At 38.0% G+C, this 19,617-nt stretch overlaps 1 protein-coding gene across 1 annotated transcript in view; it reads left to right on the forward strand.

Moving 5' to 3' along the window:
• Window positions 1-335: 335 nt before the first annotated feature.
• Window positions 336-19,617, forward strand: part of LOC127447382 (insulin-like growth factor-binding protein 2-B) — a 45,359-nt gene continuing 26,077 nt past the window's right edge. Inside the window, exon 1 of the mRNA XM_051709227.1 lies at window positions 336-1,049. Coding sequence (XP_051565187.1) covers window positions 701-1,049 — 349 coding nt within the window. The 5' untranslated portion in view covers window positions 336-700. The remainder of the gene's footprint in view (window positions 1,050-19,617) is intronic.

Raw genomic sequence — 19,617 nt, forward strand, 5'->3', positions numbered from 1 at the left:
AGCCTCCGGAGTAGTAGCTGGACGCCGCCGATAGACGACGGGTGGCGTCGGCGGTGTGCGAACCTTCATTGAAAACAGTTGTTTCGAATTTTAGAACGCGCCATGTCGTCCGCCAGACGCGTCTGGTGTGCGACCCCCTTAACACTGGTTAACTTTTTTGTTTGTAAAATCATATATAATAATAAAATAATATGTGATCTTAAAGTGTGTAAAAAAAGCATAGAAAATATTTATGTCATCTCTGAATTTTTTTTTATTTTATTTATTTATTTATTTATTTTTAAAAATTTTTACCTGACATATATTTCATAAAACCAAGTTACTACAGTGTTATTTTACACGTAGAAGGCTAATAATGTTATTTTGGCTGGAACTGGTTACTATGGTAATCTTTTTTAAGAACCAACTCAAGAAACAAAACAGCTGTGCAAGCCAAAACAAATACTCAAGCATACACATTCTAAGAAATATTCCTACAAAAGATTAATTTCTCGAGAAACCAGTAGATGAAACAGCCAACAATTGATAGTCTTGTGATTTGACTGGCGTTTGACGTGATGTCATTTCGGAGGAACATGACCGCAAATAGGACCCTGCAGAGATCTCCGGCAAAGCTCACCTGTCCCCAAACGCACTTGTACTTTTCTACCTGAAGTCGCTTGTAGAATCCTGACATATATCAGTCTTTAAAGATAACGGAATGTTTTCTGCATTGCTCTGCAGTTTGCTGCTTCTGCACAGCTCGCTCGGGGAGATCGTGTTCCGCTGCCCGAGCTGCACCGCGGATCGCCAGGCGGCGTGTCCCAAGCTCACCACCTCATCTTGCGCAGAGATAGTCAGGGAACCGGGTTGCGGTTGCTGTCCGGTTTGCGCCAGGCAGAAGGGCGAGCTATGCGGCGTCTACACGCCGAGATGCGGGAGCGGTTTGAGGTGTTACCCGAGCGCTAATTCCGAGTTACCACTAGAACAGCTGATACAGGGACTCGGACGATGCGACAACAAAGTGGACCTGGAGCCCACCATGCCCATCCCGGACCCAGGACACAGTGGTGAGTTACAGTGTCTCGAAACTTAAACAGATGCGCAACTGTTGCCAAAATGCATGCATATCAAAGGGATGATATTGCAATGCAGCTTTGATCATGTCTTCTCTCATCTCAATGTCCCTGTACTTGGGAAATAAACATTTGAGTCCGGATCAGAGCAGGGTCTTTGTTCTGGCACTCTTTTCTCCACCATCTTGTTTGATTGTTTATACAGCCCTTTGTTTGATTATCAACTTCTGCCTGATGTGCTTCTGGTACATATGGTCACTCATCCTTGATTTAGTTTATAGCAGGGTTCCCTCAGTCATGAAAAACCTGAAAATATATGGGAATTTTTAAATTGTGATTTTCAGGCTTGTATAGGTCATGGACATTTCTGTTGCCAATATCATTTTTTTTTTTTTTTTTCTAGTTGTGCTGAGCTCTAAAATATTTTGCTGTCTAGATATTGCTTTTTGTGAGTGCAATCTCTATAAAATGATTTGAATCCTTATTTATTAATCACTATCGACTGGAAAATTCATTGGTCAAAAGGTGTGGAAACTTTGCTATATTCACTTAAATGTGGTTTAAATAGTGCTTTTTCCATAGTTTTATTATTTTGATCAATTAGCAGTCAAACTAGATTAGTAAGCAGCATGACACTTTTGAGGTCAGCTGCTTTTGTACCTGTTTAAGAAGCAGTTGGAGATCTTTAATATCATGAAACCAAGGCTTCTGGGGGCATTAGAATGGCTGGTGTTGAAACCGAATTGTGATTGATCAGTTGACCATGAGACCATTGCTCCCATCAGTAAGCAAACAAGCTTATCACCTGTTAAACTGTCGATACTGTGACGTTTGCCTTTCAGATTTGCATCAGCCTCTTTCCTCATCGTTGACTCTGCACTTTATATGTGCCGATATGTGCTCTGATTACTAAAAAACATTAATATCATAATTATAACTTGAATTTTGTAATGGAAATTGGAATTAAGTGAAACTCTCAGTAATTTCAAACAATAGGATAAATATAGGCCAACTAGGAAAAGTTTTGTCACTAGTATATTTTTTATATTGTTTGAAATGTCCTGGAACATAAGTCTTGCCAGAGTTTTCACAATGACATTTACAGTTCTGTGTTTTGTATTTCAATTTATCGGTTAAAATTTTAATGTTTATAGTTTTAGAATTTAAAGTACCATATTTAAATTGTTACTAAAGAGCATATTTCTCTTTAAAGTCAACAAGAAATCAGTTTTGACCCTTTTACTCTTTTGATGCATGTTCCTGGTTTCATTGCGCACTATTCATTAGTGCACATTAGACAAAAATTTGGCTTTTTTCTTGTTGGATATCCCATTTCACTCTGAAATAAGTCACATTACGGTTAGGGCTGGGCGATAGGACGATGTAATCGGATATCGCGATATCTGACAAATATGACAATGCCGATTGGGACACTCATTGACAGACCTAAAACTGATTTATATTTATATTTCAATTGTAATTGTTATCATCCTTATTATTATTATGTTTACATTTAGAATTGTCTTTAGATCTTAATTTGTATTAGTAATGTTCAACCTCTAGCATGACGGCAAATGCAAGGGTGGTTATACACACATTTTTGACCACTTTATTATTTGAATCGCTCTTTCTATTCGTTTGAAGTGCAATTTGAATTTAGAAATAACTTCTCGTGTTTCAGTAAACAAATGTAACTTTACAGCAAAATCAATAAAGAATATTCACGCTCTTTCGGCCGGGGGTGTTGACAATGTAACCGGATATCGCAATATTTGTTTATAAAAATGCTGTGAACATATTTCTCTCATTTTGCCCAGCCCTGATTTTGGTTGCGAACAGCATTTCATGTTGATTTTAATTGGAATATATACACAATGCTGCCCCTTGCCCTGATGATGTGTCATGCATCATGAGGCTTATGAGACCTTCCCTTTTGCTCTAGAATCCAGGATGAGCAGTTTTAACCCATTTCTATGCCAGTGAAATATGTGACCTAGATTTCTTTAAATAAAAAATAATTTTCAAATGACTGATGATTAAACTGTGCCAAAGGCCTCTGCTTTGAAACAAATTGGCTGTCATTTATCATGTTGTTAAGGGGGTGGGCAGTGTCGCCTGGCACAAATTGGACGTTTGCACAGTGGACTTTAATGCCCATCCAGGCACCCTTGTGAATCTTCCTCACCATGCTGTCTGAGCACCGTCTGTATGGTGTATTTTGGGATACCAATAAAAGCTAAACAATAGTTGCCCAAACCCAACAGTGGCAATTAATCTGCTCTTCTTAAACCCTTTTATATAGTTCGGGACATAGCAACAGCTTCAGATAAAGAGAAAACACAACCATTTTTAAAGGTGAAGTGTGTGAATGTTTCTTCCATTGGTCTTCCATTTAGTCAGTCAATAAGAGACATTAGGCAGACTGTTAGGGACTGATAACAGGGAGCCTCAAGCCCAAAGTATATTTTGATCTTGGCGCGAACGCTTAGCGCCTGCGCACAGTTGAACGCCAGCCTTTCGAAGAATACTTCATTTAACCGTGCGCGCAAACACAGGTGGTTGACGTGTGCTACGACTGCTATGAGGGACTGGACTATTTATCTTCAAGAGTTTAGACCCATAAATATGTCTTGATACTCCTTCAGACTCGAGTTATACAAATGAAGATATCTCCTGACCTCTTCCCACACACGCTCTTGACGTGAACATGCACTGTTGTTGTTTCCAAATTCGTCTCCTGTTGTTTAGCGGTGATTATATCTCCTAGCGCTTCTTCGTGACAGCAACGGCTCAACGGTGAGTGTTGGAACCTTGTGGACCCACTAGTTAGCGCAAATAATTCCAGGCACATGCGCATACTGCGTGTCCAGAGTACGCATGATTAGAAAAATCGGGCTTCACGTGTTCAGTGCTCGAGCACACTGCTGATGGTGAAATTTGCGTCATGCAACCTGTACGCAGATGCCTTGTGTTCGCATCTGACCGAAGCGTTCTTTGGGCTTAAGTCACCATTCACTTTCATTGCATAATTTTCCCATGCATTGATTTCTGCTTAACGTCTTAACCTATGCATTCCACGGAAGAAAGAAAGTCATATGGGTTTGGAACGACAGTCAATTTACTTCCATCGGTGCAGCCTAATGTAGTCAGGTTGATTCAGTCATTTTAAATAATATTTTTGACTTGAATGAAAACAGTTAATTTAGATTATTTTTTTAGGTTACCTGAAAAACAAGTTTACAACTTAGGGTGAATTGGTCCTTTGAGTATGATTACCGAATGTCTTTTATTGGGAAATTTTTAATTATTTTTATCCAACGCCAGTATCTGTGTTGGCCCGGTACTGCATGCTTGTTGTCAGGGTTGGGAGGGTTACTTTTGAAATGTATTCCACTACAGATTACAGAATACATGCTGTAAAATGTCATTTGTAACGTATTTCGTTAGATTACTCAAGGTCAGTAATGTATTCTAAATACTTTGGATTACTTCTTCAGCACTGGTAGATATTTTCACTTGTTTTGACTATAAAAACTCTGCCAGTACAGTAAGACAAAATACACATGTTAAAAATACATTCTCTGAAAAACCTAAATATCTTCTAAAACAAGATCAATCTAATTGATCTTGTTTTTAGGATTTTTAGATCTTTTTACAGGAAAACAATACAAAAATTATTATCAAGAATAAGATTTTTGCCCTAATATCAAAGGTCTTACTAGAAAAAAAGAAATTATGATCCAACGTGAATATTCTTGATAAAAAAATATGATCGTGCCTGGTAACGTGTGCATGTAAAATGGCTAGAAATAGCATTTTAGCTTAGCGTAAAGCTGACAATTTACACAAGGTTTATTTCTATTTCATCTGCTCCAAACTTACTTCAAACTTACTTCTCTGTCTGCTCGTATGAATGTAACACATCATAAGAAAGTGTTTCACCGCTGTTCAAATACATTTTGGATCGCATCATTTATATGTATAAATGTTTTCCATCTGAAAGGACTAAATATTAAATGAAACAAATGACAATAAAATGCAAAAGTAATCTCTTCAGGATTCAAAATACTTTTTGAATGTAACTGTATTCTAATTACCAATTATTTAAATTGTTACTGTAGTGGAATACAGTTACTTATTATGTATATTTTGTATTTTAAATACTTAATCCCGTTACGTGTATTCCATTCCCTGCTTGTTGTGTAGCATCTCTCTCTACATTAAGTAATGAGTGAAACAGTGAGCTGATCTAATGAATGCAGAGGAGGATCTCTGTTATGGCTAATTAATGCAGTGAACTCTGATTGAATGTTATTATGAAAACTCACTACAAGGTGTCACATCCTGGACCTCTGATCCACCTCTTTGTGCTCACTGCAGGCCTTTGTGTTGTTACAGCATGTTAACTCAGCAATTTAGCTTTGACAGAATGTTGTGATTTGGCACTGTGACACTGCATTCTAACCGAAAGCCTATGTGCTGCATTGAGGCATATACACTAGATTGTGTGCAATAATGCAGAATCATTGCACTGAGTTTTGAGTGTCCCTAATTATTTGGAAAGATCACTGTGATACTGTATGTGTGTGGGCCCAAATTTGAGTGCATTGCACCACCTTTAGCTTTGTTTATCTGTCAGACTGTGGCCTCAAACATGATCTAGCATGCATGTGGACCTAATGAGAGGAACATGTTTTGTGAAGTGCACAGTTGCCTGCTTGCACACTGTTCCAACTGGGTATTGAGTATTGGCTTTAACTTTGGATGAGTTGCATGCAATAAGTTTAGAATAGACCTACAAGTTTTTTATATATCCAAGTTTTCAGAAAGAGCTTGATTTAAACATTGTCTAATTGTATCCGCAAACTATTTAGCATCAGATGTGTATGAATATTATTACTCTGATATCTTCTCATGTATCTCTATCTTCACTGTGAACTTTAGCATGGTATTTAAAGGAGCAGTTTGCAAAAAAACAGACATGGAGAGATTTGTATTTATTTATTTATTTTTAATATACTGTAGAAAGCACAAGTGCCTTATGCTTGTGGACTGATTAAGTGCTCAAAACAATCTCTCTCATGCTTGTGTTTAATTCATAAACGTACAGCAAACTCCATTTGTTCCTGCATGTCACATGAATGATCACAGTACATTTGAATGTATGCAGTCTCAGATTTTTACGAGCTGTGGTGGGGGTAAGAATATCAGTGAACAGCTTAACTTTTTGTCAATTGAGATTGCAATGCTTCAGAAGGGAATATAGTGCACGAGTCATATGGACTAATTTTATGATACTTTTATCATTAAAGGTGCACTTTTTTACTCATTTAAAAGGTTTTACTTCAACAGAAATGAATTGTAATTGTGAAACATACATCTAAAATCATGACTACTTACATGAGATGAAGACTCCAGTCATATCAATAACCTTATGAAATTGGTTTTATTCTACATGGAAAGGGTCCCCTCATGGGGGCTGCCATGTTAGGATCACACGGCCAGCCGAATAATCTCAGTAACCGCCCTGTTATTGACCTGTTTCAGTGACATCACTTTTTCCCCACAGCCGGCTTATTTGTGACCATCAGCGTGAGGAAACTATGGCGGTGAATGGAAAAACAAATGTTGGCAATTTTTACTCTTGCTGACATTTAAATATATTTTTATCCACAATTTACCTCCGTACGCCAGAGTGTCTGATGTGTGACTGGCGAGTACACGCCTACTGTTACATCACCGTAAATATCTCTCATTCAGAAGTTACTCGTGTGTGTGTTTTCAGCTCTGATTTGGTCACAATATTACAAAACGTCTGTGATGATCTGTCTGTATGAATGTAAGAGCTGCTTTTAACTCATGAAGAATACACAGAATGCAACCGAGGCATATTAGTGTAGATGACAAATATGTTTACATTGTAGTCTGGTGGTTTGAATAAAGTCTGTGCTTCATTATGTTTTTGATGTGTTATTTATTGACTAACATTAGTGTATACACATTAAATATATACTATATATTCACATTATAGTGCTTTTTGCTCATTACAATGTGTTACAATTATGATATACCTTTATACAGTATGGGTGTTATGAATAGCATCGTCCTATGTGCATTTCCAGTTTAATTGTATCCGATGATTATAACATCATCGATTAACAATCGATGATGTTATAAATATAGTTGACACGTTTACAGATAACTGACATGTCTGAATAGATGAGCAAAAGACCCACAAGTTTTTTTATCTTTGGTCTCCCCCTTCATCGCTGCTTGACTTTGGCGAAATGAAGCCATGTCACTTAAAAGATAAAACTTTATTGAAAGAAAAATAAAATTTTTACTCAGGTAATTAAACGGCTGTATCACCTTTTCAAGATTTATAAACAAGCAAAATTTTCACTGGCTTTTGCCGTATCCCACATTGAAGGTAAATGGAATTTTGGTCACAAAAATGCCGGCGCGGTCATACAGTGACGTCACATGAAAAAAGGTCAATTGGACACTTTCACTAAGGGATTTAATTAATTATGGCTTGCTGTGAATAGTGAATTTCTGCAATGACGTCAGTAACTGAAAGCTATTGCGTTTGAATTATGCTGCATCCACGCCACTAGTTGTCAGTGTATGTCCCAAGACAACATCAACAAAACTGTACTGAGTGGACCTTTAGGTATCACTTAATTTACTGTACTTTAAGTTGCTTCTGATATAATGACAAGAAATCAGGAAACACGGGTTGTTACATTTAAATTTAAATGGTCAATGAGATTATGAAGACACTATGGGTAACTAAATCAAGCCATGTTCTTTTGGTTTCGATAATTGAAAATGTGTAAAATTTTATGCAATTTATGCATGGAGCCCCATATCTCATGGATTTAACCATATAGAGTCTTGAATTTGAGATGTCCAAATGAAATTTTCTTCTGAACAAGAATCTGAAAGGATATTAAGATTTCTTTCAGTACTTCTGAGGGTAAAAGCATTTATACTTTGGAAAAACAACAAGTTTCCCCCCCCATTTTTGGAATCACATAATTGAAATATAATGAACCAGGGATGCTAAAGTCATCTTGTGTAAACCATTTTTCTTTTAACGTTGTTTGCACACCCAGTTTAATAGCAACAACAACAACAAAATCAACAACACAGATGGAGGTCGCCAGAATCGGAGTTAGGGCTGTTTTACACAAACTGTGTCTTCAGGTTACAGTCTTAACACTGGGCGTGTGAGCCATGCGGTGCTGAGTCCCTGAAGCCGTAGTGAAAGGAGAGTTGAGACGCCTAGCCTATTTTATCCACGCAGTACACGGTGAACTAAGCGGAAAACATGTTGAATAAAACCTATTTGTAAACCAATTTATCAACACAATCTTTTACAATAAAGGCTTTTATGACTCAACATAAAATACTGTTCTGAACTACTCGCCCATTGACTTAAAAAAAGACATCTTGATGCAAGTTAACCATGTTGTAACAGGCACACAACACTTTCCTCATGTAAATTAGATTTCATGATGGTAAAGTTTATAATAGATTGCAATTACCCACTCTCGATAAACATCTTATTATTTACGCCCATTATCTCAGGAAAAATTCAATGTAGTAATCCAGAAACCACTTTATTTTCTGTATAGTAACACAGTACAGATGCGATAAACTCAAACCGTGTCTTCCGTTGAAGTCACACAGCAGCTCTGCTCACCCCTCGCACACACATAATATGTGAAACAGGCGATACTCTCTGGAAACTTTGTTGGTTTTATGTTATTTCTGTTAAGGGAATTGGAAAATTAGCGCAATCCTCAGAGTAGCAGGCTAGCAGCTACAGGTTTGTTTACTCATGGTGGCTGTCGACTCTTCGCATTTCTCATTGCTTTTGCATCATACTAATTGACCAGTCATAGGCTGCAGCACCTCCCACAGTCTCTCTTCTCCCAAACAAAATACCTACCTCAGAGTAGGAGCTAAAAAGTCCTTCTAAACGGCTAAAGCCTGATTTATACTATGGAAGAAGTTGAACGTTTTTCTCCTGGACAAACTGATTCACCCTAGAAGAATGAAGGTGGCGTTTATACTACAAACAGCGTCGTTTTAACATTTGTTCGTTTAGGGTGTTGTCACGGTGTTTAACGTACTGTTCCAGCCACAAGTAAAGCCAGTAATGCAGGTTTTTCTCTCCGTGGACCGCCACTACTAGCACTGTGTCGCTTCTTTGTTTTATTAAACTTGTCACGGAACCCCTTCCACTTTTAAAAAATCCAATCGCTCCCTACTCATTTGTCGTGGATGCTGTCTTTGTAGAGTTTGTGTTGCAAATCATGTAAAAAGTATACTCCTGCACATTCTCTTAGAGGCGGGCTTCAAAGTTATCCGTTTTAATGATAGTAACCTAGGTAACAACTCCTCAGCTGTCACGTGCGATTGTAAATAAAAAGCGCCATGTCCAAACCACGCCCACAATTCGTTTTAACCAATCATCAATGGTCTTCAACCAGCTGAGTTCTCCAAGGTCAAGAATTTCAGAGATGTGCGTGAACGGGAGAAATCTCACCAAACGCACACCTTGGCAGAGCAAAAACGTCACTGCACTTTGTCATCATTTGTAGGCAAACCAAGTGAAGCCTGTTCACCTAGTAATTATATATTAGCCTTAAGAGGATCTATAGTTCCTCATGTGCGAAAACAACGAAAAGTAGTAGTTCTGAAAAAGTACCTAAAACAGGCTTTAGTTCCTGCAGTGGGAAAGGGCCGTTTGACACCCCTTTACAAAATAATTGATAACTCCGTAAATATTGATCGGTGGCATTTAATATGTTGGCTCTCCTCATCATTTTTGTATATCTTTTAAGCTGGGGAAATTTGGTTTATTTGACATGGAATAACCCAGCAGGGTAATTAGATAAAGCCAGGTACTGAATAAATATGCTCCTGTTAGCTTAGGCACCATTTTCCTCCAGAAAACCCGGCCTCCACTGCCCTAAAAAATGTGTTTCCTCTCTACATATGCGTCCTATTTTTTTATCTACTGATTTTCATCTCTTTTCTCTTTCCATTTCCTCTCATATTTATCCAAGCTAGCGATTCATACCTGATTTTCCAAAACACACTATTTGTTTCTCTGCCTTTTCATCTTTCTCCTTTTATTGTGTGTACCGTGATCCTAGATCCCTCTGGGGTCAAAATGCTGAGACACGCTCTCTTCAACACTTTTGCAGTGCCTGGAGTGGGGATGCCTTTGGTGGCGTTTGCATGTTGAAACCTGCGACCCCAGAGAGGCTCCTTGTCGGCGCCGTGACTTTGCTCTTGGGCATCTGAGGTGTCAGACAAGCAATTAAAATAACAAAACAACGCTTGGTCCTTTCTTGCCCAGGCCATCCTAGACAACAACCCCCAACAGACTGGAGAGAATATGGAGCGTCAGCAAAACACACAGTCTGACACTTTCAGCCATCTTTTACTACGTACTATAAAGCTAGCTGCCTGCCAGCCTGACTGATACACAGTTGAAAATGTCAATATTGACTGCAACAAGTATATTCAGTATGACATTACTGCAAAGAATACAAGACTAGCTGCAGTGAGGCTGTGTTAATACCTCTCAGAACACAGCTACATTCCTGTCAGTATGCCCATTTTGTTATGCCTGACAAGATTTATAATGTTACAGTTGCTGAATTACGATAAGTGCTGTCATCTTAGCTGTCATGCCAATTTCAGCTCAGTTTTAAGCCTGTTTTGATTCGTAATTGAACTAGAAAAGGAACGTTTGTTTAGTTAAACTTTGAATGTTTGCCTGAAAAAGCCTTGGTTGAAAGTAAAAAGAGGGTTTGTTTATGTATGATAAATAGATAGATTTGCATTTGCAAGTTATGAAAATACAGCTTAAGTTCATACAATAACAGTATGTTGGATTTAGCTATATCACATTTAAAAAATGTATATCATATTTGAGTTTTTTTTTTATTTATTTTTTTAATTGGACTAGGATCTGGCAAAGATGATTGTAGCCTAATGGTTTATGATTTGGGCTGCTAATCTGAAGGTTAAATTCTTAACATTTGGTAGGGATAATCTAAGCTGTAGATACCACTAAGGTACCTTACCATAAGGAAATAATATCGAGAGCTTGTGGATAAAGTCGTCTTTCTTTGCAGTGTTGAAAAAGGATTTCCATTTGTTTTCTGGTGTAAAATAATAACTGCTGTTCTTAGCAATTCATCTTCCTAAAACCCACGCTTAGCACAATGCCAAATGTGTTATCACTGAGTTTTATAAGTTTGTTGCTCAACAACATATCAAATGCAAGAGCTCAGGCTGTTCTTGACACTTAGAAGGCAGTTGCTATGGTGCCAAGTGGAGATCAACACTATTCCACAAAATGAATACGAGGCATTTCCTGAGGAAAACTTTGACTTCAAGCTGTTTCCTCAAAGGCTCAAATCTTAACTCTGAAACTAGGTCACAGGTATTTATCTGATACTAACAAAATATCACATTTTGTGCTATTGAGGAATACTAAAGCCCTAACGGGCATTCAAACTGACAGCGGCTAAATTGCTGGAGGTTGCCAAGTAGCTGTACTGTAAGGGGCCGTTTACACCAGATGTGTTTTGCGTCTTTTTATGAAAACCAACACTGGACTGTATCTTTTTTTTTTTTCAGCATCTTGCGCAGGAGCAATGCGTTTTTAGACACTGTTTTAAAATACGTATTTTCTATTTTATTCGTTACACTGTGTCTAGCTGTTTTTGGTTTCATCTGAATGGCCTCTTAGTAGGCATAGCTACTCGATTGTGGATTCCATGAGCTTCACTGTCAGCACTTCCACTGGTAGTTGCCGCATTGCATCTCTTTGCATCTGCATAAAGTTGTGCTCTGTTACTTGCGGTCACTGTGGAACATCTTATCTCAAATCGCAACATCTCTTTGAAAATGAATGACTTTTGGACCTTTGGTCATTGCAGATTGCTGTAAGTGTAAACGGCTCTTTATTCTAAGCATGCAATAAGATCTAATACTGTCAACATAGCTGAGAAACAAAATTTGAATTTTTCACTGAAATATTACCAAAATTCAAAGTATATACCGAGTATAGACCAGGTATATACATTATATGTGTAGTAATTGTATTCAAATTATAAAGACATTATTTCATGTAGGGGAAAAAAGCTACAAGACATCTGATTTTTAAATCGACGTTGTCTCCTACATTCAAAATAGGGGCTACGGATCAATATATACCAAGGAGTACCGTGTTATAGCTATTGTTTATTGTAAAGAACATGACTTTTAACATAAGTGCGTAAAAGGATAGAGACAAAAGATTTAGCTTGTTCATATTTTCAAATCTTAAGTGAAAAAGTAAAACGAGAAAAGAAACACTTCAGTAGAGGTTATATGCTAAATTAGAATGGCACAGTAGTTTATACTGGTGCCATAGTACTACCACAGACTCAAGCTTCGTAATATTGGCGGTACCACAGTGTTTTTCATTAAATACAGTTGTATGTATGTAACTAATGCTTATGCAGTGAGATGCTGATAAGTGAGCAAGACATAGTCAAGACACAACCTCCAAAGTCCTCCATCTAAGGGGCTATTCACTCTGAAAACATGCTAATAAAAGAGCAAGACACAACCTCCAAAGACCTCCACCTAAGGGGCTATTCATTCCGAATGCACGCTGATAAGAGAGCAAGACATAGTCAAGACACAGCATCCAAGACCTCCTCCACCTAAGCGGCTGTTCATTCTGAATGCATCTTTTTCTATGCAAGCATGTGCCAGAAAGACTTCTTTGACTGTTGCGCTGCGTCTTGCTGTTTCTTTAGTGTCGATGCAGGAGCGCTGTATTTTAAAAGGAAATTCAACCTTTAAAATGCTTCACAAGACAACTGCGCTCTATTTTATTCATTGCACTGCCTCTGTTTTATCCCAAGAATGCGGTTGGTCTGAACGGCCTGTAAGTCATCATTACTGCTTGGCACACATTCGAAATTCTAATGCTTATTGTAGCATTTTAATGTATATTTATATCTTAAATTCAATGAATATTTGAATTTCGAACTTTAATTTGACAGCCTTAAGATCTAAAATCCATTAGGGACTGTATATGATGAGCCACTGTTTCAGTAACTTGCAATAGGAGATTCTCAACTTTTAGGAGAAATGAAATTATGAGCAGAAGCACACACAGTTATTCTTAAATGGATGCAAAGACAAAATCTTATTTGTCAGCCCATACTGTTGGTTCAGCTGAATCATCACAGCTCTCTCAGTAGTCCTCTGATTTATGACTGTATAACATTGCTATTTAGTCTTTGCATATGCAAGTACAGACAAGATAAAAGACTGAAATAGACTAGAAGAGAAAGCGAGAGAAAAGTGCTGGCATGATCCATTTTATATTAAGAAGAGGCTCTGGACAGGTAGTTCAGATTGTTTGAAACCATAAATGCTTTATCATCAAATAATAGAAGATGAGGTGGAAGAATTTAGCATTGTCTTTTTTTATACTTGGAAACATTAGAAAAGCATGTAACACTGCTTGTGTCCTAGCTAGGGTCCCACAGCTTGGAGCTTTGTGTTCAGGCCTAGACGATCCCTGGTTACACTCTGAGAAGCCAGAGGTCATTGCATCTTTAGCAAAGGGAAGTTAGGCATTTGAAATGATAGAGGGTTCTTTACCATGGCATATATATAAAATAATTATATGGAAATGGGAAAGTAACAAAGATTTTTCCTGAGATCTTATCCATACTCAAACCATAGGTAATTTAGAGGGCCATCTTTGGCCTATTTTGGTTTCTAAACTCTGTTGTAACTCTGCAGTGATCATACTTGTGTGCCAGACCAAAGGTACTCTGTGTGAAATTGGATGTCCAAAACCTCCAAGGGAAGCCATTCGGCACACACCAAAACCAACAGTTAACATTCATAAACTCTCTCGCACCTGGTCCTGTTTTGTTGGAGAGTGGCATAGTTTTCCTGTGAGTCGTGTAGTTCCCCAAAGAAAGGAAAATAAATTACATTCTACAGTGTTATTTTTTGCTTCCGTGGTATAGTTCTTTGAAGCTATGACCTTCACAAAAGGCCACATGGTTATGTAACAGAGAAAGAGTGCCATATACAAGCCGGCTTCTCTGGCATTGCAGCTGCTGATATTTTTCTTGCATTACTTTTTATACTGACACATTCTACGTGCCAGGGTGCTCACTGCAGCATATTTGGTAAAAAAACATGGCTGTTTAACTCCCTCTTCATAGTCGTGAGGGTTGAAAGAGCATTTTCTGTAAACGTTTAACCAGAAGGGTAAACTGTGGACAGGTTTCAGTCAATGTCAGTGTCTTCGTGTTGGTTTCCCAGCATGTACTGGTCCTGAGAGAGGTGTATTTGAGTAACCCTGCTTAATGAATTTCCATGCTGGTCCAAGCTGGTTTGGTGTTGGTCTAGATGGTGGAAAAGGATAGCCTTGTTTTACACCTTTAAAAAATGTTGGTCTTTCTTGATTAAGGGGAGGTCTAGCTTTTAAGCTAGTTTAGAAGCCTGGTAGGGACAGCAGCATCCAAAACACAGCTGGTGACCAGCAATGTAGGACTTTTCAACAGGGAAACCAGACAGACCTCAGTTTGTCCAAAAACTGACCAGAGCTTCCTTGTTACAAGAGCTTCATATTGCGTGACGAGCTGTGCGTGTCACAAATATCATTGGAGTGTATTTTTGTAAATATTTGTAAACTGGATTTTCCAAACATATGATCACAGTAGCCAGTTATAATCCTGGATTTGTACCTTAGCATTTCGATAAATCGTTTCAGCTCATTAGAAAAGTATGCATAAATTAGGGCTGCACGGATTGGACAAAAAGTCATATTGCGATTATTTTGAAAAATATTGTGAATGCAATTTGAACTGATTATATATATAAAAAAAATTATTTAAAAAAAACAATAATTTAATCTTTTGACCCAAATTAGGTAATGTTTTGCCATGCTCTATACTGCCAATGAAAAGACTCTTTAAGGGTTCACAGTTGAGTTCTCTTAAAAAGAACCTTTTTAACTTCACCCAGGGTCTCAGCCCACTTTTCATAATTATTTTTTGGAACCCAGTCAACTTGAATATTATAATATTGTAATATCTTATTTTATGATTATTATTATTATTATTATTATTATTATAATACAGTAATCTATTTCTGTAATAAAATCTTAACTTGCACAGGCCTTTGCTATGTGGTCCAGTGAGTTCTAAACCGTAAAGCTTTTGTTTTGGCTGAAAACTGCAGGAAGACCTTAAGAGTTTCTGGTTGTGGAGTTCACAACAGCTATATAATATGCTCCGCACATACATATTTGTAATTATCCAAAAGTGAAATTAAAGTGAATCTGGAGCGCTTTAAATTGGGGCTGTCAACTGCTAAAAATTTTATCAATTAATTACATGATGTGCCAATTAATTGCAATTAATCGCATATATATACATTTTTGCTGAGAAATCCCCTCAAATAACAATAATTAAATATATAATGGTTAAATTATTATAAGTAGTTATATTTAAATAATTATAAATATAATGTATATTATAAAAATAATAATTCAGATAATTAAAATGCTTTAAATTATTTTTGCAAACAAGTAAAGCATTAATATGTGGCTTTAGAAGGCAATATATTGTTTATTTCCATATCATTGAACATGAGCCTATCATTGGCCTAGTCCACAACAATCCATTTTGCAATTGAATTCGTCAGTCTGTCCAAGATAGATGTGTCTATGTACTCATGCGTTAGGCTTTGGTTGCATTGCATCATAAACCCAGCGTTTTTAGGTCGATGTGTAGCGACAACTAATTTTAATTAACCACACAGTATTAATATGTTAAATTGACAGCCCTGCATTAATATAATGTGATCTGCATACATAAGGAAACAGAACTGAACTCGGAGCACATCTGTAATCTGTTACGAAATGGAATTGTGGATTGTGCAAAGAAACCACTCTGAAAAAATTGATGAAAAGCATCACGTGTGCTTCAAGAATGTGTAATACACTAATACCATGTGAACAGAACAGAGCTGCATACAAAAGCAGCTAGCTTCTAGGGTTTGCGTTCCACAACAAAAGTGTTTTGGTGTTTTTAACTTGACACTGCATCTTAAAAAGACCTGAATCTTTTAAAAGCTTTTTGTTATATTCATTCTGCTGCATTTAGACTTTTTTAGCGCAAGAACTCATTCGGTCTGAATAGCACATAAGAATGCATCCTAACAAAATTGGAACCACATAAGTGACCAGTTTGGAACACTTTACATAGGCAGCAACACTGTGTGACAAATGGCGTGTCTCATGCAAACTGCACTGGAGACTTGACTAACAATTGATTTTGACAGAGTTAGCTTTTGACATGTTAAAGCTAATGATGTAATATTCTAAAAAGCATAATACATAGTACTCGCAAATAATGGGTAAAATAGTCAATTTTTTAATTCGATTAAGCTATTATATAGTATGTTTGTAATCAACATTTATCTCGTGTCGTCCGCCATCTTGGATGGATTATTTCACTGAGCTTGTCACAATGCATTAAAGCTGAAGTCATTTCTGTACCACTAGCACCAACAAATACAATAGGAAAAATAAAGATTGTTTTCAAACTGCTTTCCCAAATATCCCCCACCCCATTGGTTGAGCCAGTGTTGTTGTGTCAGGTATTTATAGTTTTTGTGAAGGTCAACCTATGAATGAATGACTTATAGTTGTCTCTACATATTAAGCTGGAATAGGAGAGCATATTTTAACATTGAAAAAATCTATTCACTTCAGCTTCAAGTAATTACCGTGAAGGATACATGCATTATAATTAGATATATCTTAGATACCTTTCCTACCGTTTGGAATTTTTTGATGCCTAACATAGGTAGCTCAGTAGTTAGTATGTGGCTTTAAAAGTGGCACTTGACTTTTTAACAGCATGGCATGCTTCCCCGAGAGAAGCAACACAGAAACCAATTCAAGCCCTGAAAGAGTTCCTCTCCACTCCCCAACCACACAGCCCACACACTAAGCCTTTGGAAAGCGAGAGGAACTGTGAGTGGGAAGTGTTGCTGTTGTAGGGCCAGAGATGAGAGTGTGGAACAGGGATGCTTGCAAGGATACGTAATGGCAGGTGTCTGCTGTGAAGCACACCCGCCAGTAATTTTTTCAATAAGGCAAACTCTGGCAAAGTTGGCCGCCATTTCAGACACTATTCTTAGGTCTGCTCTTCACAATTGGGCTTGAAACGTTAAACCCCATTATTCAAGGCTGGACAATGCTCAGAGCAATCATAACCCCCGTGTTTCAGATCTCTGGGCTACCCTGCTCACCCAACTCTGACATCATTCAGTTGAGAACCTGGTCTGGGAATGTGGCTCTCAGAGCAGTGCTTTTTATTACTGGTGGGCCAGACACAGAACAGACAGTGGCGAGATCACTGACCTTAACACGATCAAGGGTTTCAAAGGGGCATCTAGATTCCAAGTGACCCGTTCTGTGAAAGTTACATTACCAAAAGGGACATGTAACTAATGTGCCCCTGGAAGACAAATTACATATCTGCTGGAACATTCCAGAACAGATGCGTAGAGGTTCGTGCTTTGATACTTCCTGCAATTCAAGGGGGCTGAATGATTTTACTTAAAGGAATGGTTCAGTACCAAAATGAAAAGTCTTATCATTCACTCACCCTCATGTCGTTTCAAACCCGTATGCTGTTATTTTTGCTTTGAAATTGAAAAGGAGATCTTCACCCAACTTTTCCAAATTGATGAGGTGGTCCAAAGTGGATGAAAACACTTTAAAAGACCATAAAGTAGTCCATATGACTACTGGCAAGTCTTGTGAAGGCATTCAATATATGCAAAATGACATTTCAGTGCTTCAGCGGAGGGAAAGATAATGAGTGAACAATGATTTACTTTTATTTCTGTTCCTCAGCTATCCTATGGCTTCTGAAGACAGATTTAGGACTGGGTAAAAATGTAGATTTTCCGATGGATCGCAATCTTCATTTGATAGATGAGCAATCTCGATATTTATTCTTAAATCCCAAAATCGATCTTTTACTTTATGCACAACTTTCTACAAGGCGAGTAAATCACTCTCATATGAGACCCAATTTCACGCTATTGGCCTAAAATGTCTATGATTACCACTGGCTGGTAAATGTATATTGACATATAAATTCAGCATCCTTTCACACCATCTTGAGAGTTAAAGTTTGGTTTGACTCATTCTGTGTAATGTGTGTCCAAAGACTAAATCCACACAGTCCATTTGTCATTGAATTATGTCTCTTAAAATCCTTTCTGTTCTTTACAGTAAGTTGTTAATCAAAAACAACAAAACATTAACATTTAATTCTTATCATGAATAGCAAGGATGAGGTAAATAAGCCATTCAAGTCCTCTCTCGATAATATGTGCTTATTTACAGAAACTCTATAAGGAACTGCAGGTTTTCTTAAAGGAATAGTTCACCCAAAAATGAAAATCTGCTGATAATTTACTCACCCTCAGGCCATCCAAGATGTATCTGAGTTTCTTTCTTCATCAAAACAGAATTTAAGATTTTTAGGATTTAATTTCAGGCCTCCTCCTTTAAACAATGCAAGTGAATGTACTCCATTTTTTGACGGTCCAAAATGCATAGTTAGGTTGCATCAAAATAATCCACACGACTCCAGTCAACAAATAAAGTTCTTCTGAACCCAAATGATTGATTATTTTTAGAAACAAAACAATACTTATATACATTTTAACTACAAATGTTCGCCTCCGTACATCTCTGTGACGCGCGCTCATGAGAGGGATGTCGTAAGCTCAGTGATGTGGACACCCAGGAACTTGAAGCTGCTGACTCTCTCCACCGGTGCTCCATTGATGGTGATGGGACTGTGTTCTCTATCTCTTCTCCTGAAGCCCACCACAAGCTCCTTTGTCTTACTGACATTGAGGGAGAGGTTGTGCTCCTGACACCAGTGTGTCAGAGTGTGCACCTCCTCTCTGTAGGCTGTTTCATCATTGTCAGTGATCAGACCTACCACCGTCGTATCATCAGCAAACTTAATGATGACACTGGAGCTGTGTGTTGCCACACAGTCATGTGTGTACAGGGAATACAGGAGTGGGCTGAGAACACAGCCCTGTGGGGCTCCAGTGTTGAGGGTCAGTGATGAGGAGATGTTGCTGCCTATTCTAACCACCTGGTGTCTGCTTGACAGGAAGTCCAGGATCCAGCTGCACAGCGAGCCGTTTAAGCCCAGAGCCCGGAGTTTCTCATCAAGCTTGGAGGGCACTATGGTGTTGAATGCTGAGCTGTAGTCTACAAACAACATTCTCACATAAGTGTTCCTTTTTTCCAGGTGGGAGAGAGCAGTGTGTATTGTAGATGCAATGGCATCATCAGTGGAGCAGTTGTTGCGGTAAGCAAACTGCAATGGATCTAGTGAGGGAGGCAGCACAGAGCAGATGTAATCTCTGATTAGTGTCTCAAAGCATTTGCTGATGATGGGGGTCA

The sequence above is a fragment of the Myxocyprinus asiaticus genome, chromosome 10, assembly GCF_019703515.2.
Source record: "Myxocyprinus asiaticus isolate MX2 ecotype Aquarium Trade chromosome 10, UBuf_Myxa_2, whole genome shotgun sequence".
NCBI classification, from domain to species: domain Eukaryota; kingdom Metazoa; phylum Chordata; class Actinopteri; order Cypriniformes; family Catostomidae; genus Myxocyprinus; species Myxocyprinus asiaticus.